Source organism: Lepisma saccharinum, chromosome 13, assembly GCF_977018435.1.
Source record: "Lepisma saccharinum chromosome 13, izLepSacc3.1, whole genome shotgun sequence".
NCBI lineage: Eukaryota > Metazoa > Arthropoda > Insecta > Zygentoma > Lepismatidae > Lepisma > Lepisma saccharinum.
This window is the reverse complement of record NC_139241.1, coordinates 63,061,123-63,088,353: the sequence shown is the minus strand read 5'-3', so window position 1 is coordinate 63,088,353 and position 27,231 is coordinate 63,061,123. Positions and strand designations below refer to the sequence as shown.

Sequence of the window (27,231 nt, the reverse complement as noted above, 5' to 3'; positions counted from 1 at the left end):
TAGCTCTCGAAACATATTGCTTACAGAAATGAACACAACAAGCGTCACAATAGATTATGTTTCATTTTCCAAGAGATCGCAACAAAACACATCAAGTGTACACTCAATTTGCAACAAGACCCATTCGGCATACTGCCTTAGAATACAGTGAACAAAAGTCAACAGGAATGCAACAACAAAAACCTAACCAACAAAGTTATGATTTCCCAAAGCTTTCACCCTGAATAAAACACTACAACACTGGCTTCTTTGGAACTCCCACCAAACACACCATCAACCCTTTTCCACTAAAAGTGTCAACAGGTTCTAGTTTGCAGAGAAAAGGGTCAAGGGTGTTTCACAATCGAAAAAAAAAAATCATAAAAATGTCTCGGCCATGACATTCGTACCTCTACAATCATACATACAAATGTACAATAGAACAACTATATACACTTATAGAATACGTCAACAAATCCTGCTTCCTAATGTACAATCACGCAGCTCTGACTTGAAAGAGGAACGTTATCACATTTGTCTCGCCAGCCGGCACTCCATGCAAAAGTGTCTCTCCTATGTACAAGGCCCTTGCTTCGCAGTGCGGCAGAGGCTCTCTGTGTGTTATTTGTCATCGGGGCTCTGGGGAGTCGTCTCCCCATCCTGCTCCATGTTATTCTCCTGATCCAGGGGTTCCTCGTGGACCGGGTCCGGATGCTGGTGCATCGACTGGTGCTGCTGCTGCAGGGACTGTTGAAGAGACTTCCTCGACTTCTCCCCTTTCCTCCACAAAGTTATCTCCTGCAAGCATCAAACAAGGCATCAAACATGGTCATTCCCCATTTCATATACCATAATTAAAGTTCCCTACTTGCAGACCTCTGGAGCTCGTTTCAAGCAGCAGTTTATGGTGAAAATTGGTGTAGAGGTTATGGAGACAATAGAGAAGCGAATACTGACGGGGGGAAAAAATAGTTAAAATTTTCACCACCAGGTGGTTTGATTGATTGATTGATTGATTTAGTTTATTTTACTTCGCGTTTTGTGCCTCTTGGCTAATTTGTGAAGATGGGGATGAGTGATAAAATTGATGAATGGACATTCACAAACAACCAAGCCCGACCGGGATTCCAACCCGGGACCCTTGGCGTCGCAGTGCGATGTTGTAACCACTCGACCACAGGGTCGGGCTCACCACCAGGTGGAAATGTGGTGCTGAAATCTGGTACACAGTGAACAACATCCCAAGAAAGGCTTTGTGCAAGCATTTGCTAAGCCGTTTATGCTTCTAAAGGGTCGTTCACATTGTTGACATGCACATTGAACAATGATGTACTAACAAACTCAAAATGAAGTTTTGCATGTCCGATTTCTGTTGTTATTTCAGCACCACATTTCTATCTAGTGGCAAAAATTTGAACTGATTTCTTCCATCGGCATTCGCTTCCCCATTGTCTCCATAGACTATATACCAAGTTTCAAAACAATCTGATGATTTGAACAGGCTACGGAGGGCTTTAACTAGGCTGATGAGCTTTTATGTATTCACTAATAGTTATAAAAAAAATATTAAAAAATCATAATTGTAGCACAAACAATATATAAGACTTAGTAACCTATTTATTACTTCTAATATCTACCAAACCAAACCCCCAAGAAAGTGGAAAATTACAATAGTTACTTACTGTAACAGATTTTTACATGAAAATAGTTCAAAACATGACCCCTTTCCTACAGTATTCAATATACAATTTCTACCGTAAATACTGGTAATACTCAGTATATCAAATTGAAGTATAGTTTGTCCACAACAAATTTAAAATTTCTTACTTCCCCCCTTTTTTTTGTTTAAAAACCTGCTTTTAGTGCATTGCTACAAAAAATGTTGATTTTCCAGAAACAGTAAATTTCCTGCATATTTCCAAGACTTTTCCAGAGAAACTAATTTCGTCAATGTTTTCCACACTGCATAACTCAGATGGTTCATCCTGATGCCGCTCTGGCCACTTGGTTGTCTGTTGTCTGCTTGAAGACCTTGGCATCCATCACACAAGTGCTTCCACACACTAAGAGGAGTGCTGGTGACAGCATGAGCTTTATTCTCTGTCATTCACAGCTCACTGTTCCCTTCATGACGGGGATATCAATACTTAGTTGCCACATTCACCAAAGGTTAGGGAAAAGCAACCAACACACAGGGAGCAAGTATTTCACAGATGGGGAGAGAAAAAGAATTTGCCCTCGAATAAACAGTCAGTCAACATATTTGTAGGAAACATACACTTGGCAACAATGGACTGCAAATGACATACTATTTCTTGACAGGAGAGGTACCAGGACCCTTCTAACCTATAATGCTGAGGCAGGAGCACCTTCCAAGAGAGAGAGAGAGCAGCTACTTGAACCTCAGCAATGGAGTTTTTCGTTCTTGCAACTACAGTTTTGTTACAGGCAATCCCATGCTCTCTTCTACAGAACTTTGTTTCTAAACCAAAAATAAACACTGCGATGCCAAGGGTCCCGGGTTCGAATCCCGGTCGGGCTTGGTTGTTTGTGAATGTCCATTCATCAATTTCATCATTTCATCACTCATCCCCATCTTCGCAAATTAGCCAAGAGGCACAAAACGCGAAGTAAAATAAACTAAATCAATCCAATCCAATCCAAAAATAAACAAACTGCAGTAGGAAGAATGCCACTTAACTTTTTTCTTCTTCAATTACGTTGGGTGTCCATTCCCGGCATTCTCTCTGGAAAGGGCATTGCCCTTGATAGATGGGCACTTTCCTTAGTGATAGTAAGGAAAAATTATTATTATTATCTTAACAAGAACTGAATTTTAACAATGTTCTTTCTTCTCACCTGCTGCTTGAAGTATCTCCTATCCTCTTCATCCATGAGAACCAGGTTGAGATAGTACCGCACCGAGAACTTCTTGTTGATGTCTCTCATAGTGGGGGTGAGGTCGTAGCCTGCAAGGAACACTCTGATGGGGATGCTCTCCCCCCGCACGGGGGCGCCGTCCATAATCTCATACTTGGCAATAGTCTCGTTCTCTGTGAAGGTGTTAGGGCCTGCAACAGCACAATATAATTTGTAGTTTGGAAACAGAGAAAGAGCACCACTACCCAATCGCTGGGACTGTAGTAACTTCAGTCCTCCATAAAGCCTCGGGCATTTATGGAGGAGGCCAAGGTTCTCGTCACCTGCTTGCATTCAAGCAGAATAAGTGAGCAAGGATGATCTTTTCATCATTAGTTACTTGCAAGCCCATCTATATGAAGTGTTTTTTTTATTTTCTCTGAAAAGAGGCTCCGGTACTTTTTCATAGTAAGTTTCATACGGTGATATAAATGGTAGGGATCCCAAGTGTGTTATTGGAAAATACTAGGAAATATTTATCTATATTTCCCTTAATAATAAAGTTATTAATTTTTAATTTCATACAGAAATAACGTGAAATGAAAGAGGAGCTAGAAAGACATGACTTCCTCATTAACCTATTTTACTTTGACTGAGCCAATGTTAATGTATCAGTATTAGCCAGCAGTATCAGAAAGCATCGGTTGAAATTTACAGTGAAACCTCGATTTTACGTTTTTGATGCTGAAAAAACCTAAGATGTCCGACAATGTAATATCGAGGAAAATTTTACAACAATTTAATATGTTTAAATTAATCGATTTAATGTATAATGCGGAAAAATGTAAAATCCAGGTTTCACTGTATTTACCAATACTGGCCAATACTTATCCGGGATTTTGGTCTTTCACTGGGTCTGCAAAAAAAACAAAAAATGCCGAGTGACACTGTCAAGGAAATTGTGAAAAATTCGAAGGATTTTTTTTCTTTTATACGACATGGACGTGTTTAGTACTACAGCCATCTTTGCAAACTGACAGCACCAGCATGCCGTGGGGCAGCCGAGAGTTAACCTTTTGGTGCCCAAGCATCTCGAACGAGATACCCAAAAGTAACCCTCGGGGTACCAAGCATCTCGATCGAGACGCTGTGTCAAGGTCGTAGTTTTTACGTTATAACTTTTCTATTTTTGGCTAGAATATCGATTTTATTTTTTTATATTGTTCCTAACACATGTATTTAACAGAAATAGTTTTTTTGCATTTTTTTGTCTTCATGAAAATGGAGGGGAAAAGGTGGGAAAGGTACTTCTCTTTTGCGGCTCTTTTCAACGTCAAATTTTTGCCGACAAAGGAAGACCGGCTTTGTTGTTCTGTTGTTACATTGGTCATACGGCAATGATGCAAATATTTTTCTGTTTCTTACATGCCAGCGATAATTTCTATGTGCATTTTGAACTTTCCATATCCTTTTTTTTCGGGGGGGGGGGGGGGGGGGGGGGAGAAACCCTTTTTTAAAAAAAATTCAGGGGATTTCCCCCTTTCACCCTCCATATGTGCGCCGAATGTGAATAAATTATATATCGTCTGAATCTGTGATTCATTCTGCGTACAACGGTATATCGTTCATATCTCCAGGGCAAATAGTCTCTGAGCTAAAGTTATTTCAAGGTACCGCTGCATTTTGAAGCTTGAATCAGTGTCGTGCCGACAATTCCTTTTGGGGGTATAACTCAAGTTACATTGGTCATATGATAATAATGCAAATATTTTTGTGTTCCTTACATGTTAGCGATCATTTCCATATGCATGTCGACACTGTCATGTACTTTTTGCTTGAGGGGAGGGTGGGGGAACACGATTTTTTCCCCCGAAATTTTGGAATTTTGAGAGTTAGCCCCCTCCCCCTCGCCACATATACGCCGAATTTGCAAAAAATTCATATAGTCTGAATCTCTGGTTCATTCCGCGTACAACGGTATATCACTGATCTCTCTAGGGTAATTAGCTTCCGATCTACACTTATTTAATTGAAACTCTGCATTTTGCTCAAAATCGGCTCGGTACCCAGAGGCTTACTTGTGAAAAAGGTCTTGGGCGTCAAAAGGTTAATGCTGGGCCGTTCCAAGAAAAACCTATTGCATTGAATGTATATTTTGGTTTCTCAATCACACAAATATTTCGGCTGAAAGAAAATAGGAGCAAAGAGTTTTCAATTTGCCCTCGTACAAATATACGGTGTGCCTTAATTTAGTAAACTAAATAAATATGCACATTCTTTGTCTAAAGCAAAACTCATCACATATGCATTGTTGCAATACACATTAATTCAAGCCTTTCATCAAATGTTTACAACCTAATATAGCAGATTGGTAGACTTTGACTATGAATACATTTTGATGCTATTAAATCTGAATCTCAAATTTTGTTTGTCAATGGATATGCCATAATCATTATAGTCAGCCCCATACCTATTTATGTATCAGTAAACACAGGGTAAAAATGAAAAGTACTCACCAGAACCAGTGGTTTCTCTCTTTATGATGGCTATTTCCATGTGTTTGATTTTAATTCTAACAAGTAAGAAATATATTTTACCTACTATTACATCTTTTAAGTGATACCTGCAATGAAAGATGGGAACAGAATTATAATGGCAGGTAGTATAGCTGAAATGAAAATGCACATGGTTTAAAAAGCAATTTATAGAGTACTGAAGTTGAAAAAAATCCAATATGACATGCAAAGAATCGGTAAATGGGAAACGTCATTAGTTAGAAGTTGGGCTGTACTCTCTACAAAAAAAAAACACACAAAAGCTAACCAAATTGAACAAAAAATTACTCATAGTTTATCTGTGGGAGTGAACCATTGAAATGGTGGCATTTCAATCACTATTTTAATATAATAAAAGTACTTTCCAATGAAAAGTTTTACATTTCTTTAAATTACAGCATCTTAATCCAAGAGCCCAGGATTGATTTCCAGCAGGGGTTTGACTCCACCTTAAACTTTAAACATCATGCTGAGCCCCAACAAATCTTTCTATAGACAAACAATTATATATATAAAAAAGGAACAGTTTATTTTACTACAGGAAAAAAGTTGCTGTCATCTTGTTACAAACTATAATTAAGAATGCAGATGTGAACCATTCTTGTTGTTCAAGCAATATTTGTAACATGCAGTCAGTACAACAATGCCTATCAGTATCGATAAATTTTGTAACAGTCAGTCTAATATTAGCACATTTCATATTAGAGGCAATAGTTCTGAAATGTTGACACAACGGAAGTAAATTTCAATTGCTGCTTCATGATTGCAAATACATTTGTACTTCATATTCTGCAACTACAGTTAATTAATTTATCTTGAAAATAAATACATTATTTTCATCATTGCGCATAGCAAAATCTTACTTACTTGGATTTATTATATTCAAATTCTATGTGCAAACAATCTTCAATCCCTACTTCCATTTTGATGCTATTGTTCATGTCTGGATATGAAGAAAGTGTGTGAACTACTAGATCCATTTCCTTCACTACGTCTGATAATCTCCTCACTATCGTTACCCGTAAAAAGTATCTGAAAGACAGAATCAGTTATTATATACAAAGGAAGCAAATTTTAATGTTTCAAGTATATAAAGAGCAAGTGGTTCAATCTAAACAGCTCAATTCACAAAGCTATGTAAAAGTTTAGAGTTTATGGGACATGTGGTATGTAAAAATTATATGTTGGTAAATAATGAAAACTAAGTTGGTTGATTTGAATACGTGAAGTTCTATAATTCAACATTAACATTCATTGCAATTGTTGAATTTACTTTTTGTTATTTAATGTCGTTTTCTGCCACTTTTGACTAATCTCTACAATGAAGATGAGTGATGATATCACAAGATTGATGAAAGAACTCACTCACAAAGAACATTCATGCCCAGGCCAGGGTTCAAACCTGGGACCCAGTGTCGGAACACAATGTGCTAACGACTCTGCTTTTTCAATTGTCATTACAGATATACAGGGTTTTCGTAAATGATTGTCGGGGTTACAAAGAAGCACTTTATTTTATGTAATAAAGATAGATACATGCAATTTTTTTGCAAAATGTTAGTAAACTCACCAAATTTTTATGACAAATGTTCCATGTGCTCGCCTCGCGATATCCTGCATATACCTAAGCGATAGTCCATTTCCTGCCACACTCGGGTTGCATATCACGTGTAACACTGTTGATGGAATTCGTTATGCGTGTTTTCAGTTCCTCAATGGTAGTGGGTAATGAAGGATAGTAAACGGTATCTTTTACATATCCCCAGAGAAAAAAAAAGCAAGGAGAAAGGTCAGGGGATAAAAGGTTTCCATCCTCATCACTCCCGTGCCCAATCCAACGTTGTGGTAATTTTCTGTTGAGCAATGATCGCACTTCACAGTGGAAGTGAGGTGGGGCTCTGCGACGGACTAAATAAGATTAGATTAAATTTAATAGTTTACCCAGCAGCAACGACTCAATAATTGAATCTCATCAATCTTGCGACGAGCTACATGACATTCGTTCAAATTATTTGTTTTGCGAAAATTTGCCTGGTAACGCCGGTGACGCGCGCAGCGCACTGCGAAAGAAATTTTTATACCTTTGGATTTCAAAATAATTGATTTACAACTAACAATAACCACTTTCCATGGTAACAACACTAACCCAATTTACACATGCGAAATTCCCCCCTTCTGAAAAAGAAGAATTAATCATTTAAGCAATTACACATCAACGAAATACGAATGAAAGAAATGTTGAAGAACGCAAATAGAAACATAAGAAACAATGAACTTATTTATTGAGTTGAAAATAACAAATGTTTCCTGTTTATGAGAGCATTATCAATCAGTCCTTATTGAACTATGAGGCATGAAACAACTGTCGATACGTGATTGAAAAAATTACCATTTATGGTCATTGGGCATACACATTTTTATGTTATATAAAATGGGTTACAAAAGTCCATATTATTTCCTCAAATTGACGTAAAACCAATCTGGGAATATACTACTCATTTATTTTAGCATGTTTTGTACGTTTCTCGAACGAGAATAGTTCGTTTTATGTGTGCACACAACCTTATTCAGACATGGCGTCGATGGCCATTTTGTAATTAACACATGGTTTGTAACAAGTACTAGTACCGTGTCAAATAAGTTCCAACACACGCGAGATAGCTATCTCTTAAACGAACTTTGCGTATCTGTAGATTCCACGATTTGCGAGAATTTTCTTCTTCTCAAAGTCACTTAAGGAAATATAGTTCCCTTACATTGTATCTCCGGAACGAAGAATCCAGCATGCACGAGTTCACTCCTTAGCTCCCTGGGAACCGAGAGTTCGACTCACTTCCAACGTTTTATCTACGTTGTACTTTTACTCCATGCTTTTATCCGCCGTTTTATCCTAACAGCCGATGTCATATTCGTCCAGAAACCACTGAAAACAATTACAATTTCCTCAATCGTCGTGACATAACTTTCTTCACTCCATTTTTTTGTACCGGAAGTCCTCCTTCGATCACCACACCCCTATCGATAACTACCATTCTTTTTCGCAGAGCACAATTGTCTTTACCAAGCAACAATTTACATGATTTAGAACTCACACGTTAACAAATATGTGTATGCGTTAAAGTACCTATTGTAATGCTTATTAAGATAAACTTTTTGCTGTTAATTAACCAATGGCATCTAGACCAAAACGCTGTAAATTTTATTATTTTGCGCCATTACTGCGAATTGCCCATGCGTGCAATGACCGACACATCAAAATGTCCTTGTGCATAAGGAAACCGCGAGAAAATCGGATATCAAACAAAGGAATTTACAATTTAAACGCGCACAACGGTCAGAGCCATCTAGCGATTCTTCGCGTAAGTACTAAAGCAACAAAGTTTTTATATTGCATAGGCATTCCACCTATCGTGAATTCTCTGCACTAGACGAGTTCATCGTCTTAGGGCATAAGTTGGGCTACTTTACCCCAACAAACACACACGAAACTCAAGTTTCTAGAATACCTTATGACAGTTCGTCATAAATGGCGCCGAACATAGGGCTGAACCCTCACACAATACTTTTGATACAATACTAAATTTAGACTTACATCTAATAAACATTCATATTCTACATATTCACTAACATACATATTTAATATATACAGACATATTACTATATTGTTTACAATACGAAACATCCCGGATCACCAACTCTGGTGACTTCATCATTCTCCCGAAAGAAGGAACCCCGCATGTGTCTTGGTGTCTTGCAACACATACTGGCTTGTATATTCTTGGTTGGAGCAGGAAACAAATGAATGCCTAGGCCCACCGCAACATTATACTTACTTGACTAATAGCCCGCCGCAAGCATAACCTAACTTGACCTTTACCACATCATACCTGCCCTCACCCGCAAACTCAACATAGCCCCCATGGAACTACCTAAACAACTTTTTATTTTGCTTTTGGATTCATTCAATCAGAGCTAATAACTATTGTAAATGTTTCACCTTATTTTGGAGCAATCAGGAAGATTTCAGGCTCATCTCGCATGCTAGTACGCCGCAGAAATTTCACCTACTTGGTCAACTCGCCCGCCGCAGGCTCAATGTCACTTTACCCATACGAGAAATTTTAACCTTGAACTTCCCCTACCCCGCCTTTATCTACACTGTCCTTAACTACCACGTCTGATTTACAGCTAAACCCCATCGTCTGTAACATTTCATCCACACCTTCCAAATTCAAATCTAGTAATCTCTTCACCCACATTTTTACCTTGTCCTCTGAACAATTCCAAACTTTACAATTTTCTATCGACTGGTGATCCAATTTTTCTCCTGTCACACAATCTATCAATGAAAGCGTGGAATCTTTACTGTTCTTAACACAAAGATAAGGGCCGACAAAGAGGTCACAATATTTCCTTATCACCTTATCTCCTGTGCCACTTAAGACCTGATTTTTAACATGTTAAATTTACTTTTACGCAATATCTATATTCAAAATAGATACCAAAACACTCAAAATTTGGTGTGTCAGATAGCTAGAAATATGTTTTTCTTACAAACACAATTCGATGTTTGGACAAACTCAGTAACCTTAATTGCGACTGTGCAAGGAGAATTCATCAAAGCCAGAAGCTACATCAAATAGATGACGACAACAGCCCCGTAAATACATGGCGCGCAATCACTGCCACCAAATGTACCACTAACATTTTTGTTATTAATCTTGGAACCGAACCAGGATACTCGCCTTAAGTAAACCAAAGATACGTTTTATATGTCTTATAATTTCACGCTGCTATGCAAGATTAATTGAAATTAATTTGTTCCCTCTTGAATACTGGTTACCATCGGGTGGCATATCTCAGATACCCCCTACCATCACCATGTCATGTATACAGAGAAATCAAACCTATTGAATGTCGTTACTTAAACTCTCCAAAATACAGACTCCAGACGAACTTGTGTCAGGACTAAGCCGACACTAATGGCAAATGTCCCCTCGACACCCTATCGTTCTCACATTTTCTATGTGTGGAGACGTATTTTCCCAAGGACGAACAAATACAACATCTAGTGTCCCTGACGTTCCCTTGTGTTTCTTTAGTACGAAAATCAACACGATTCTACCCGAGAAATTAGCACAAAATTTTACAATGAAACTTGCATGCACATGTAACAACAAATTCAAATGATACTGCCCACTTAAAAGCTGTTGGCTCCAAAATGATAGTGAGGCTGCTTGACTTGTTAAATACTCCCATTTCAAATTTCCCGCATCAGACTGTCCATCAAATATTTTTCCTGAGCTATAAACTTGGCACTAGCCCCAACTGAACTGACGTTTGAAAATAAACACAAGTTAGTATTCAAACGATAATTATATTCAAAAATTTATTTTAAACTACCCCAAAGCTACATACGTTATTAAATCCTTCAAATTAAATATATTATCTTTAATATTTACATTTTGTACAAAGCGAAGTTACTTTCACTGATTAAAGAGTGATGATCGCTCCGATGATCTCAACAGGCTTCATCCTTGAGCAATCATACTCAACCATATGCATCCCATGCCATTTTCTCCTGACATGAGTGCGATGCCAGTTCAATCTAACCCTGTACCAAAGAGACAAAGCCAAGAGAAGACAAATACTCAAAATTTCCCCCAAAACTTTTGTATTGGTACTTTTCCGAGGAGACCTTTTTGTTCTTCTCTTCCTAATATGGCTTGGATGGAGAGATACTCTTCCTCCAGCAACAGTTCGACTTATTACCAAAGTTTTCTTGGGAAGTGAGTCAGTAGGTGACTTCATTTTAACTCTGATGCGCCTCCCATATCTGACTGAATAACCAGTGCCTAATTTCATGAAAGAAACGACACATGCCATACTGGCAATTCTTTTGGGCATAAGAACACGCATAGGACCACACCTAATGCAACTTCTGGGTTCGATTACTGAATTCCTCACAACAGTCTGCAATGGATAACCAACTACTGGTATGACTACGTTGTGTACCGAATGATCTTGAACTATGGACACTAAAGGTAAGTCAATACTATTTTTCCCAACAGACACAACAGACAGGATAGATTTGTTCTGAGATGATACTGAATTTGAGTGTAGACACTGAGAATCCACCTTACTTTCCGGACACCCTGTATCAACTTGCACCGTGTGGACACGCTTACTCAACGAAGATGAACCTAGAGAACAACTTTGTTTACAACCAACACCCAGTATAGGAATTTGCAAGCTCGGTTTTGGGAAAGATGCAACTTTTGTGCAAAAGCCGACAGGGAAAGACTCGTCTCTGTTACCCGACACCCCAAAAGACCACTCCTCGCTTATCAAATATTTTCCTTTATTACCCTTGTGGTGTTTTTGCTCTAACGTTCTGTTTCGGTTCAGTTCGCTGGTACTCTGTGCATAACTTTCCGACCAGGAAGTCAGAGTGCCTGTGCAGTGGTCATGTTCGACCGAATGTGAAGTACACATACAATTGGTGACCGCAGAAGAAGTTACAACACCATTCATCAGTTCAACCTCACTCCCTGACAAATCAAACTCCTTTGTCAAAGACTCATGCCTTTTTTCTATCAACTCAGCCCTGTACTGTGATACTGAAAGTGTGAGATCGTGCAGACCCTCACTTGTTTTAACTACATCTTGCCGCAGCTCTAAGATGCATTTACTAGTTCCCTCTAGATCAGACTGCAGTTTACCCACTACCTTACTTGTATGAGCTGCAAGTTCTGTTTTGAGCGACTCAGTGCACTCCTTGTTCCTTTCGTCACTTTGTTTAATAAAGGCGAACAAGGAATCTAACGTGACCGGTTCCTGCTCTGTTGCCATTATTAATATTAGCTTTAACAGCAGCAATAAACCAACTAAAGATTAACCTACTTGAAACCCAACAAAAAATTCACTAACGCAGCCCCTCTGCACTTGAGTCCTCGTAATCTTGAGACGGACTAAATAAGATTAGATTAAATTTAATAGTTTACCCAGCAGCAACGACTCAATAATTGAATCTCATCAATCTTGCGACGAGCTACATGACATTCGTTCAAATTATTTGTTTTGCGAAAATTTGCCTGGTAACGCCGGTGACGCGCGCAGCGCACTGCGAAAGAAATTTTTATACCTTTGGATTTCAAAATAATTGATTTACAACTAACAATAACCACTTTCCATGGTAACAACACTAACCCAATTTACACATGCGAAATTCCCCCCTTCTGAAAAAGAAGAATTAATCATTTAAGCAATTACACATCAACGAAATACGAATGAAAGAAATGTTGAAGAACGCAAATAGAAACATAAGAAACAATGAACTTATTTATTGAGTTGAAAATAACAAATGTTTCCTGTTTATGAGAGCATTATCAATCAGTCCTTATTGAACTATGAGACGTGAAACAACTGTCGATACGTGATTGAAAAAAATACCATTTATGGTCATTGGGCATACACATTTTTATGTTATATAAAATGGGTTACAAAAGTCCATATTATTTCCTCAAATTGACGTAAAACCAATCTGGGAATATACTACTCATTTATTTTAGCATGTTTTGTACGTTTCTCGAACGAGAATAGTTCGTTTTATGTGTGCACACAACCTTATTCAGACATGGCGTCGATGGCCATTTTGTAATTAACACATGGTTTGTAACAAGTACTAGTACCGTGTCAAATAAGTTCCAACACACGCGAGATAGCTATCTCTTAAACGAACTTTGCGTATCTGTAGATTCCACGATTTGCGAGAATTTTCTTCTTCTCAAAGTCACTTAAGGAAATATAGTTCCCTTACATTGTATCTCCGGAACGAAGAATCCAGCATGCACGAGTTCACTCCTTAGCTCCCTGGGAACCGAGAGTTCGACTCACTTCCAACGTTTTATCTACGTTGTACTTTTACTCCATGCTTTTATCCGCCGTTTTATCCTAACAGCCGATGTCATATTCGTCCAGAAACCACTGAAAACAATTACAATTTCCTCAATCGTCGTGACATAACTTTCTTCACTCCATTTTTTTGTACCGGAAGTCCTCCTTCGATCACCACACCCCTATCGATAACTACCATTCTTTTTCGCAGAGCACAATTGTCTTTACCAAGCAACAATTTACATGATTTAGAACTCACACGTTAACAAATATGTGTATGCGTTAAAGTACCTATTGTAATGCTTATTAAGATAAACTTTTTGCTGTTAATTAACCAATGGCATCTAGACCAAAACGCTGTAAATTTTATTATTTTGCGCCATTACTGCGAATTGCCCATGCGTGCAATGACCGACACATCAAAATGTCCTTGTGCATAAGGAAACCGCGAGAAAATCGGATATCAAACAAAGGAATTTACAATTTAAACGCGCACAACGGTCAGAGCCATCTAGCGATTCTTCGCGTAAGTACTAAAGCAACAAAGTTTTTATATTGCATAGGCATTCCACCTATCGTGAATTCTCTGCACTAGACGAGTTCATCGTCTTAGGGCATAAGTTGGGCTACTTTACCCCAACAAACACACACGAAACTCAAGTTTCTAGAATACCTTATGACAGTTCGTCATAGCTCCATCCAATTGCATGATGGTGTTAGAATCTTCTTCCACTTGAGGAAATAGCCACTCATTCAACATATCCAGGAATGTCAATCCCGTAACAGTTTTCTCCATGAAGAAGAATGGACCGTACGCCTTTTCTCGTGACACAGCACAAAAAAACATTAACTTTAGGCGAGTCCCGCCCAATTCAACAAACTGATGAGGATTTTTCATTCCCCATATGCACACATTGTGTGTGTTTACTTTTCCACTTAGGTGGAATATCGCCTCATCAGTGGAAATGAAATTGTCGTCGTCAGCTATGAGATTTTGCATATCGCTAAAGAACATTTCCCGTACACGATGGTTGTTGTGTTAGCTTTTGATGCAGACTTAGGCGGTATGGTTTCATGTTTAGCAGTTTTCGTAGAACACTCCATAATGTTGTCTTTGGAATGTTTAGTTCCTTGGATCCAGCAGGAATCCATTTCTTCAGGCTCCGTAGATAGGTTTCACAAACTCGCTCCACATCATGTTCCGACACTGATGGTCGACCACTGCTTTTGCCTTTGCAAATGCAAACATTTTCTTTGAACTGTGCATACCACCTTCTAATCGAATTGTCTGACGGTGCATCTTTCCGATATCGCGCACGAAAATGTTGTTGCACAACTGTAACGGACCTCGTTGCGTGATATTCAAGGCTACAGAATGCCTTCTCACTAGTAATATCTGCCATTTTGGAAAACCTCCTGCCTGGCGACAGAATCGGTAAACAGAGGTCTATGAAACAAATAAGGAACAAAACTTGTTGAATTTCTCAACAATATTGTGCATTTGTGTTCACCGCGTCATTTACCCAGATCGATTACAACAATGAGGAAACCCCTACAATCATTTACGAAAACCCGGTATATACCAGTATGAAACATGTACTGTATGTTTCATATCTCTCTGTCTCTCTCTCACACACACATAAGAGAGAGAAGCAGAGACATTGGGAGAGGGGAGAGAGAGAATGAGGGAGGGAGGGGGGAGAGATTGCGAGTGTGCAGAACATTAATTATATATTTTCCAGGGGATTGTGGCTATGAACTTCTGAGCAGGGAAATACAAAATCTAGGTTCTACCTTCATGTTTTGATTGAGTCAACTATTCATCAGATGTGCCACAAAAGTAACATAAAAAATTAAGAAAGCAGGTAAACCAACTGCAATTATCTGTTTACACAAATTAATTAAGGAACCAAATGAAGCATTCCAAGTCTTAATATAATTTGACATTTAACAAATCAGTTATTGATAAATAAAACACAACTCCCTCGGAGGATTTACTACCAACATAAAAAAAACCTCTGTGTGTGTGTGAAAAAAAAACTGGCGCATGATCATCCAACAAGTTACAGGGTGACACGTGATCAGCATGATGAACCGCCAGATGTTGTAGTTTTCCATGACTGGGTTACGCTACTCATTCATAACTCCACAATTTCCTCACTATGGAGGGTGACCACCGATCCCATACACTGGCAGAAATCTCAGGAGAAAAGTTTTTACACTCCCCCCCCCCCTCCTGGAGACTCAACCCTGCATGCATCCTGTAGCAAAAGCCCAGAGCATGAAGTCTTAGACTGCATGGCCACAGTACAAGAATAATTTCTTCAATACCAATTTTAAGTACTCACGCCATGAGATGGACACTCACCGTAACCTAACATTTGAGCCTGTATATGATTCAAAGGGCTTCTCTACATTGAGGAATTCAAAGCTATAAGATGTATTCTGGCAGAGCTCCCCCGGCCGTGCAAGCTCTTTGACTAGAGAAGTGAACTCGTGGTGGTTCCCCCTGTCGTAGTACAGCTCTATTTGGCCCACAAACTCTATCTTGATGCCTTGGTGCTCCAGCTTCGAACCAACCTTCTTTAATGTGATGTTCACCTGCAGAAAGAAACACATACATCAAAACTCAATAGAGCATAATTCATAATTAGTCATCCTGAAAACAGCTTGTGACCTTTTCACTAGGGAAGGGTGGCCACAAAATTGGAATAACGGATATCTAGCTTTCAAATTATTCGATATCAGTTTTGGATGCAATGGATAATCCAAATATCTGAATAAATCAGATATCTGGATAATCCGAATATTCAAATAATTTCGATATTAGGCAAGTACAGATTTAAAGAAGCATTTGTAGAAAATCCGTACAGTGAAATAAGAGCATGAACAATAAAAGAATAAGTGGATATCCCGTAAAACGTATACACGATAAAACTGTCCAAATATCCAAATATTCAGATATCTGGATATTTGAAATCCTGATAGAAAATTATCCAATATCCGGATAAAGAATGGGCAATGGCTAGCATATTAAAAGTATCATTTTTATCACTAACACCTTTGTAGAATGAAGCTGTGGTGGTTCAGTTGAGGTTTGATTCTAGATTGGGCCATTTCTGGTGTAATTTCTCCAACAACGTCCCTGCATAGAACAGCTTGGGGTTTCTCCCAGCCCCTAATACAGGGTGTCCAACATAAAACCAATATGCATATGTATCATGTATTACAGGTGTACTGGTTTTGTATGTGACACCCTGTACATAGATATCCCAAGATGTCTGGGGGCAACCCTGGAGGATAGAGGCAGCCAGAGCATGGTGAGGGTCACATCACCTCCGCTGATGGTGTAGATCTTGAATACCCCCACAAGCATGTCTAAATGTGTAGAGGGTTCAGACTCTTGCTAATCCTTCCTTCAGTTATAGGGTTACAGGTATTGTACTTGTCAGGTTTCAAAATGACCATACTCAGATGAAAAAATGAGACCATATGATGCAGTGATTTATCACATGTTTGCCTCTAATTTATGTTTATTTTATAATATAACATAGAATACAGTAAACCTGGAACATTAAGTTGAATAGTCTCTTGTGTATTCTCCCTAATCTGACACTCTTCACTGCTAGGAATGGCTGTATTAACTAATGTACTGTCATCTCAAAGACATTAGGCAAATTGTCCATTACTTTTTTTGTTTTATTTTCTCCTTCAGTTTATGTGCTTTTAAGAAATGCAATTGAACTTGTGCTGGAGAAGAGCTTGTACTCTGATTATTCTTGCTTTTATTTCAATTTTCGAACCACAAGTTGGGAAAATCTGAATGAATAAACCTGGCAATGCACAATTTTGCCTACTATTTACTACAGGCTATGCAATTAGGCATGCAAAATGAGAGACTGCCAGATATTTTGTTCCAACTTAATTCCAAGCATAAGATTTTTTGTTAGTACTTAGATTATCCCACATGTGAATCTATGAATATTTTTTAGCATAACTCTTATACACAAACACACTTCCAGCGGTCAGTGAGGAAACATATCAGTCAGAATATTGAGCCACGAGATTTGAACCTGTGACCTTTTGAATAGTTAAGCAACCAATATACAAAGTTTCTTTTACCAACCTTGCCAGAAACTGTCTCCCCGTCATAGTACAGTAGATGCCTTTCCTTCTTGCCATCTTCCGATTTGATGTCCGCCAACTTCCTGCTTTCGGTCCCATCCAGAACAACATCTATATCAGCACTCTGCCCAAACCCAAAGAAGCTCTGGAATGGAAAGTAAAATGTTTTTTCATCCATCACTTTATTCCTCCAATACCCCTTCTACATACCATACTTTCAGTAAGTTAGAATAGTCATGCTTAATGTCTCTGTATTTTCATACATTTATTTCCCTTCTGTACATACACAGATTTTTCAATAATAATTTCTTTAGTTATTTTTGGCATCTGGTTAGGCTTACTTTGATTGATTCAATTAGGTTATGTACCATTGCTCCTCACTACTTTTAGATCGTGTTGACAATGAGGATGAGTGATAATATGATGAAATTAAAATTGAAGAAATTACACTTGCAAAGAACACCCATGCTCTGACCGGTATTAAAACACAGCATCATAGCATGCTGTGCTAACCATTCTGCCATGGAGGTCGGCTCGCCAGGTTTCGTTGGGTGCATCAGTACCACAAACGCTCCTGAGCAAAAGTTAGATTTAAGTCCACTTTATGAAGAGATAGGCTAACAGGGACTAGGCCTAGAGTTTAAAGTGAGATCTGAACCACTACTATGTGGCTCCACCACGTGTCAAACACAAAACCCTTTGATTACATGGTGACAGCATTGCCACTATACCAGGGCATGAAATTTCAAGTTTGAAATCAGTCGCCGGACTAAAATCTTTGGTCGCCACTATTTTATATTGATAAATAATAAAAATATGAGTAATTATTAAATATTAATGTTTGTGTAGCGCTGTCGTTCTGCACTGAAGTACCACTTATCAATCGCAGCTGCTGGGTCAAACTCTGACAGGGAGGATGGGGGGGGGGGGTTCCATTTACGGAAACTCTGAACAAATCATCCAGTGTCTCAGTCTTCAGAGAGTTCTTGTAAGTAGTGTTGAGTCTGTTGTGACAGCTGAAACCTCCCTCACATGAGGCTGTGCTCACTGGTATAACAGAACAAAATGTCAAAATCTGGAGCAAGTTGGGGAATCTTGCTGAACACTCTGCACTGTGGATCGGCACTGTGGATCTTCTCCAGCGTCTGATTCAAAGCTGGAGAAGGAAACAAAAGTTTGTATTCTGTCCACCCTGCTGACAGAACATCCATTTTCTCATTATAAAGGATCGGGTTAAAGTATATGTAGATCTTTATTTCTTCTATCCCAAACTGAAGAATATTTTCTTTGGGAGGCCAACCCAAGGTGTCGAAAACATGCAGAGATGCAATCGCATCTGTTGACATAGACGGCAATGTGTCTGTGATGTACACCTTCGCATTGTTAATTAAGTTTTCTCTAACAGTCTGAAACTCTTGCACATCCCTGATCTTCCCTGAAATGGATACATGGTCCAAGAAATCTTGTTCGCTTGGTCCAACATTAGATTCCAGGTCAGCCAAAACTGAAATACAGTGTTCAATTCTTATTTTCAGAGATGAAATCAAAAGATTCTTATTTTGTAGTGCCACGCTTAAAGGGTTCAATTTCCCGTAGAAATCCAAAAGGAAGTACAGAAGCTTAACCAATTTAAATTGCTTTAAACTTTTCAGCAAATCCTTACCTTTAGCGCCATCATTGTCTTTTCTATGGGCCACCTGTTCAAGATGGGTCACAACAGCTTTGCATGATTGCAAGAGAGCTCTTTTTGCACGTTCTTTGCTGGCTAACCACCTAATAGTGTGGATATCACTCAGTTTTAGAATTTCTTCTACAGCTTCTGCCGTTTCTCTCAAGAGGTGAAGTCTTGAGGCATGTTTGACACACATTTGAAACAACGAAATTTTAGTCGCCAGCCCAAAACTTTTGGTCGCCAATGGCGACCTGGCGACCAGAAATTTCGCGCCCTGCACTATACCCTTGGAAAGGCCAGAAGTACGTTAGCAAAAACAATGGTAAGAATTTACAATACCGGACCCTTCCGTAATTTCTATCCTAGTTCTTATACTCACGAAATACCTAGTCCCGGTGAAGTACCTGAGGTTAACATGTGGGGGTGACGTGTTGAAATTGTTAACTGACGTGTATAAGTAAATAAGCTTTTCAATTACCGCGATCATTCTCCGTATACAAGCATGGAAACCATGTTTGTTCCACAGTTTGTTCAACGTAGTGTTCACTTGTTCAGTAATCTGCGTGTGTGAGGAAGATGGTGACTTTTAAGGTAGGAAATAAAGTTCTTTCTTTCGTAAGTTTTTTTAGTAACTTTTAGTTGGGTACATATTAATAATACAGGGCATTCGTTCATATTTCGCATAGTAAATAATTTAGGACACTTGATCATGATTGTGTAGTTAAAATTTGTTGCTCAAGTGCTACGAAACGGACATTTCTTTTTACAGTGCCTCACAAACCATTCACGCATAGCCCCACAAACCATTCACGGTAAGGTAAGGTTAGGTTAGGTTAGGAAAACGTAGTTAAAATTTCGTTCTATGACATAAAATATTGAAATAACCATTGTTTTCGTGGAGAAATCCAGTGTTTCTGCTCCGATCGCAGACCACTCAATTTTGCTTATTTTGCAATTTCTACAAGTGACACCAAATTTTAACTTCAAATTCGTGATTAGGAGGCCTCAATTAGTGAGTATGCGAAATATTACAAAAATCGGGGAGGTGTCCGGTATTGTAAATTTGCTCCAAAACAAGTAATTCTAACATGGCAAACGTCAGCTTTCATCTTCTTAATGTGTATACTTTTGTATTGCGATTACATACAAAAGAAAATGGATATCATGTTCTTAACAACTGCGGCAAATCTTTCTCCTCCAATTTCATGCTGCACATGGGCTCTCCTTGCCTTCTCCATGCTGCACTCGTTATTCTCACAACTCGAGACCGACCACCTCCATTCCCCCCTATTATGTTCCATATTTGAAACTTGCCTTGTGTTTTTTTAACCACAAGAAATGTATACTTCTGCGACATTGTTGTAGCTTGGTTACGTTGAATCTTTTTTAAAATCAGTACATATAACACCAAATTATGTATAAATGCATTACGTACAAATATGGTTTATTTAACACGTTTGAAATTATATTTTGCTGAAACAGAGTAATTTACAAATAAAACAGAATTACGCAGAACTAAGTTACATACAAAGCAGTCTCAACTGTACTATGTGAAGACAGGTTGAATCTGGGTGTCTTTGAAGGAAGCCACCCCTTACACACTACAATAGAAACTAGACAAAGCAAGATGTCAAATGTTACAACTGTAAGATGGTTAGCTGAGTACAAACAATGATATGAGGGCTGACACAGAGTTGATCAAGGGAATTAATATTTGTGCTACTAAGCAGACCTATCAACCTATCTGGAGGGTGTTATGGCATCTGATTTTTGCTTTTGAATATTACCCATTTTAAGTTTTAGAGCCTAAACATTATTCATTAGTTATTAGCTGAACCTAAATATTAAAGAGCAGTATACAGCTTCTTCCCTAACCTACTCCTGTAACACACAGGTGCATAATTCAAATGCCAACCAAAATTGCTAGGTTAAGCATAAACGAATCTCTTTTCACTTAACGGGGCATAAATGGCAGGTTTCTGGGAAACATGTTGTGTATCTGATGGAAAAAATCATTCTACATCACAGATGAATAAAACTGTGTTCCTCTTCATTATTTGTTTACAGACATGGTGAGTGTGTTCAGGTACAAATGATGTTACTTCCCATTGCACGAGTTTGATCTTGTCATTCAATATGCATCTGTTTTATAACATATGGACTTTCTACATATAAATTCACATACGATACAGACATAATGGATAGATGATACTTCTCTCTTTGGCGCAGAATGATTTTTCTGTCCCATACACTTCCATATACAGTATGTAACATTCTTATTCGTACACACGGATTTTCAAAGAAAATCCTTTAATATCTGAAAGGAAATACACTCTTTTGAAATTCTTTCTTTACAATTCAGTAACTAATATCATTAGGAACATAAAATCTTACCCAAATTTTGTATAACCAATGACAATAATAAATTAAATTAAACTGAGAGAGAAACATGCCATTTTTTGTACAACTTTTCTATTCGTATACTTAATAATATAAAAGAAAAAAGTATATTCAGAGCAAATTGACTGACAGTTTTCATACTTTGATGCATATCCTTTGGCTTTAATTACTGCTTGACACCGGTTCTTCATAGAATTAACAAGTTTCCGACATGTTTCAGAGCTTATTTTATTCCACTCGGCTTGCACAACAGTTTTCAACTCTTGTTTCGACTTGATGCTTGCTTTATGGACTCGCCTCTTCAAAATTGCCCATAAATGCTCAATGGGATTTACGTCTGGACTTTGAGCAGATGCTTGTAGTAGTTTGGGCACATTCCATATTAGCCAATTCAAGTTAACTTGCGCCTTATGCTTACTGTAATTGTCTTGTTGGAATCTGTAGATAGGTGGCATGTCCATTTTTTAGGCACTCTGCTTTACATTGTTCTTCAATATGTCCAAATAGACATATGCATCCATGATACCATCAATAAACTGGATGGTACCAACACCTTTGGACGACATACAGCCCAAAATCATTAATGACCCACCACCGTGTTTAACTGTTGGAACTGTGTTAATGTGATCATCTTTATTTGATTTTCTCCAGACCCTATTTATCCCATCTGACCCGTATCTCGTATTAATCTTGGACTCGTCTGACCATATGACACTATCACAAAATTCCTGGTCCTTGTGGATGTACTCTTTCGCGAATGAAAGTCTATTCCTGCAATTCACCTTATTTACATACGGCCTTTCCTGGTATTCTGCCATGATATCCATGCTTCCACAATGCACGTTGGATAGTTTGATCGGACATCATCTTGCCAGCAACATTTTCTACTAACACTCGTAACTGAGGAACACTTAGTCGGGGTTTTTCTCGCACTCTTTTCAGAATAAAGCGTTTATCACGTTTATTCAACACTCTCTCTTTTCGTCTTCTCGGCACATTCTGTGTTGAACCTTCCTCTCTAAATTTGTTTACTATGTATTGAACTGTGGAGTGTGATTTATTGACTGTTTGTCCAATTTTTCTTATCGAATAACCTCTAGGGGCCAAATTTATAATAACATCCTTCAGATCGGAACTAAGTTCCTTCACCTTGCCCATTTCGAACACGCTGATAGATAGACGATAGGCCTACAACAACACCTATGCCAGCATTACGCTTGACGGGGAGCGCACCTGCATGTTCAAACTTGTTACAAAGTTGCAAACTGCACGAAATCTCCCGAATAGTGGTGGCGCTGTATGCCAGGAAGATTGAAACTCTTGCCTGTATGAATAACAATGTTGCATGAAACAGTGTGTTTCTCTCTTTTCACACAAATTATATGCTCTGTTTATACACTTTGAACATACATTTTTATTGACATTTGTTGGTGAAACCTTCATTAACATTAATTTCCAGGTACATATGAAAATGATTATATTTACTAGTAGATATGACATTTTTTTCTCGGAAATTCTGTGTGTACGAATAAACATACTGTACATGCTTTACAGTCAGTGGTCAAACTTTTACTGTTGAGTAGATATCAGACTACCGTTACCAGGTTTTTACAAATTTAGTATCATGTGCAATTATGTTTTTAACATGAGCTTTTACTGGTATATTTAATAAAAGTTTTTCAAAGTTAAATTTATTCTACTTTACGAAAGGTGTTTTTTTTTCTGTGAAATATTCTCCCATAACAATGCTGACATGAGTAGGCTAGGTAGTTTTCGTTACATTGCCTATGTATTGTCCTAATTTCTTCCTCACCTTTACACATATTTAACATTTTTGTTTTAATCTGAAGAAATGTTGTTCCCATTTGCAACTGCATATGAAAGTACATTACATTCTCTCAGGGTAAAAATTTACTATTCCACAAACACATGTAACTTCTTCATTTCGTCACTTTTAACATTCGTACTTACCTATCTGCTTCGCGCTAACATTCTTGAAGGTGTATTCACGTTTTTTGGATGAAAGTAATGACAATTTTTCACATTACGAGTACTTCTTTATCTGCGTTGTTTCGTTTCCGTAAGAAACAGTATGGCGCGTACACCTTCGCAGATCATCGCACGTCGTGCTTGTGTTTTGTTGATGCAGTCTTTCCAACATTCGTAACCCAAAAAATACTAGTAAACTGATTTTTTTTAAGCTTCTTCGCATTATTTTACGTACAAACAAAATTTTAACTATGCTTGCCTAACCTAACCTAACCTTGCCGGAAATGGTTTGTGGGGCTACCGGTTTTTCAAGTACCCAATTACAAAATCCAGTGCACCCGGTATGAATTTCACAACGCATCCACAACACGTCATCTTTTTGGAAAACAATGGCGTGGTTGGAAACCCTGCAATCGACAAACACAAGCATGATGCGCGATAATCTACGGAGGTGTACGCGCCAAAAGCTATTGTGCGTCGGAGAATTAATTTTCAACAAAAATAATTAATTTCCGCTATGATACATTCCAACATGACAGAAAACACCTTTCAGATGTTAGACAATGCTAAAGGAACTTATTACCATAAGTAGTTTCTTGTGTAAAAATGAAGAAATCTGTTTGTGGAATAGTAAGTTAGTACCTCTCTCAGTACTTCCCCACTTTCTTCTTTATGTGTATATAATCATTATTTTTTCAATCCATAAGCACACTTCCAGTAACTGCAATTCATTAGCATGATGAATTTCAACATACTTTTCAGCATAAAATTTTTGCACTATTACTGTTTTCTGTAACTTTAAAAATTACATACTAACATGCTCCAAACTTCAAACATTATTTCTCACATATTTGTAAACTTGAAAGCACTTTCTTCTTGTCTCCTACTTTGTGAAAATCATTCGACATACAGGATTCAGATCACTGGAATGCTGCAATCAGAATTTAGACTTTAACTACTGAAAATGTCCATATACTTGTACCAACAGTGACCCAAAAATGAAAATGTTGTTGAAGTATTGCATTTAATGTTTTCAGAACAGAGTTCGGTAAAATTTCAGTAACCGCCAAACATCTGAAATTCCTATATTTTCTTCTTTTTCACATTGGTACTTAGTATTCTGCATTACTAAGTATTCTTGAAGGTGCCATTTCATTCTTTTCACACAAATAATCTCAATTTTCGACATTTCGAGTAATTCTTGTTTGTTCGTTTTTGCTTGCATTACACGCAATATGGCAGAGAAATCTTGACTAGCCTTGTCCATGATCAGTGGTTATGCAGTGTTGCAACCTTCTTCATCGAAAAATACCTACTTTCGTGTTACCGACTTTGTATTCTTTTTCAGGTTCGAAAACCCCATGAACCATGCACAGATAGCCCCACGAACCATTCACGGATAGCCCCATGAACCATTCATAAATAGCCCCACGAACCATGCACGGATAGCCCCATGAACCATTCACGGATAGCTCCACGAACCATTCATAAATAGCCCCACGAACCATGCACGGCAAGGTTAGGTTAGGCAAACATAGTTAAATTTGTCATCTTCAAAATTGTCATGTTCTTGGAAAACTACGGTGTGGTTGGAACCACTGATCGTGGGTTACATCATCGAACGCACGCAACATTAAATTCACATAGTGGAAGGACATAGAGGCAACAGCTTTTGAGCATTGGAGACACATTAATCTTCAAAAATACATGATTTACCGGCGAAATAAATTAACCGTTGGAAAAAAAACACTTCCACGGCCTTTCGAAAGTGTACGGAAAGTCAGTTCGGTTAAGTATTCTCTCCTGTAAAATTGACGAAATACGTTTTGCAAGTACGAAAATTTTACTCCGAGTTCATTATGTTACTCAATAAAACTTCAAAACAAAAAATTAAAAGAAGACATTCGAACATCATTTTTTAGATGCAAATTCAAAATAGGTTACTAAATTATCATGATTAATAAACCCTACTAGTTATTCTAACGATATTGTAGAATATGCACTTTAAGATATGCTAGTGTTATAAACTGTTTACAAGTGAATTAAACAAGAAATTTGATTATCAACATGGAACAAGTGTGTAATTTATCCAGTTATGTGGTTGTTTCTGGTGTGACTAATATTTTTCAACGTTGTAATTAATTTCATGGGAGAAGCATTTACATTGCTTCGGCCTTATCTGATACTGCTTTCACGCCCATCTCGTTAAACTAGTGGTACGAAACAATTGCAACGATCATGAATGCCGTACACATTGATGCAATTTTAAGCAAATTGTTGTATCATATTGATATAGCACACTTGACAATTATTCGGCCAATACTATCCACTGCTAAATATCTCTCGATGTGAAATTCTATCGCTGTCAGTTTGTTGATACCTATGTACGTAAACAGTGTAAAAGAAACAGCGATTTTTATCATTGAAATCATGCTACGATATATTTTTGTATTTGCTGATACACTGATATAAAATCAGATCGCTCCGTCAAATATTAGCATGCTGCGAATAAATAATCTACCATTCAGTCAATGCAACTAGGCCTATGTACTACGAACTCACGTAGTTTTAAAAAAATGTTTACACAACATATGAGTACACATATTTACCATAGTATTATTTTTAAGTCACTAGTCTTTCCTCTTAACAGTCTTTTTGTGCCCCTTGTGATGTTGAGGTAATAACACAGATAAATTCATAGAATACAGAATGTCGCACCACAAAACATTTCACGAATGTTAAATTCTCAAAATCCTATTTGCGTTTACAGCACACGAATATGGCCGCTAGTCTTGTTCGCAGAAAGTTTTCCTACAAAAAAAAAATGTTACTTTAAATCAATAAAGATTTGTTAAGGATTGAAATAACCCGTGATATAAATATTTTTCTGCACTCTAACAATGGGATCAATTAATTTAATTTTAGCCTAAACATTTATTAATTCTGATAACGAAACGCGATGTAGGGATTCACTTTTTGATCCTAGAAATCCCAAATATATAAAAGGTTGGTAATGTTTTTTTTCTTTATGTCAGTGTTCGAATGGAGAGGATGCGGACGGAGCTAGCAAAATTTTCAGAAAACATCCCCCACATCGCACTGTCTCCGTGATCACCCAGCCAGCCCTAGATTCGAACAAACATACAACCAACTAGCAATTTTCACGTTAAGCGCTGTTTCATACAATAATCCATATTTTTTATTTTCTTTCCCATTCTTCGTCGTGAAAATTAACATTTTTTACAGAAAACGAAGGGTTTCCGTTTCCCCCTCCTCTTGCCAACGCTGGAAAGGGGTTAGGAGACATTTCGACAACAGAAGGTTGCATCACAGACAAAGAAGCATTCTCTTTGCAAAGAAGTATACTTCCACAGACCATTGGTCTGTGTGTATGGTAGAGGTCTGCACGGACCTAAATTGTAAGGCCCGAGTCCGGCCCGGCCCGAGGAAAAGAAACCCGAACCCGACCCGAGTCCGATAATAAGTAAACATGAGCCCGGCCCGAGCCCGAAAACATAATTAAAATTACTTTCCAATTCAGCATTTGAAAAAAAATGGGCACTGTTGTACTTCGTTAACTAGCTGTTATAAAAAAATGTATTCTCATTCTCGAAGTAAACCATAATTTCAATAATTAAAAATTATTTTTCGATGACAATATTCGCTAACAAAATAGCCACGAGGCCCGGGCCCGACCCGAGCCCGAGAAGTTCTGGTTATTTATGGCCCGAGTACGGCCCGCGGGCCAGGCCGGGC

At 38.0% G+C, this 27,231-nt stretch overlaps 1 protein-coding gene across 1 annotated transcript; it reads right to left on the bottom strand.

The window, feature by feature from the left end:
* On the bottom strand, positions 1-26,262 carry Vps26 (vacuolar protein sorting 26). The gene is made up of 7 exons (XM_083134333.1): positions 26,085-26,262; positions 17,416-17,559; positions 15,658-15,890; positions 6,261-6,425; positions 5,355-5,461; positions 2,839-3,050; positions 1-777 (listed from the first exon to the last, which is right to left on the bottom strand). Exons 1-7 carry the CDS (start codon positions 26,085-26,087, stop codon positions 601-603), a joined length of 1,041 nt encoding a protein of 346 aa, XP_082990459.1. The 5' UTR covers positions 26,088-26,262; the 3' UTR covers positions 1-600.
* Positions 26,263-27,231: the final 969 nt, after the last annotated feature.

What these genes read in the sequence shown, in the direction of transcription:
- Vps26 (XM_083134333.1), bottom strand. An exon ending in GGGAGACAGTTTCTGGCAAG is followed by an intron (nt 15,891 to 17,415) that starts GTTGGTAAAAGA and finishes TTCTTTCTGCAG; the next exon opens with GTGAACATCACATTAAAGAA. An exon ending in GGCTCAAATGTTAGGTTACG is followed by an intron (nt 6,426 to 15,657) that starts GTGAGTGTCCAT and finishes TCTGTCTTTCAG; the next exon opens with ATACTTTTTACGGGTAACGA.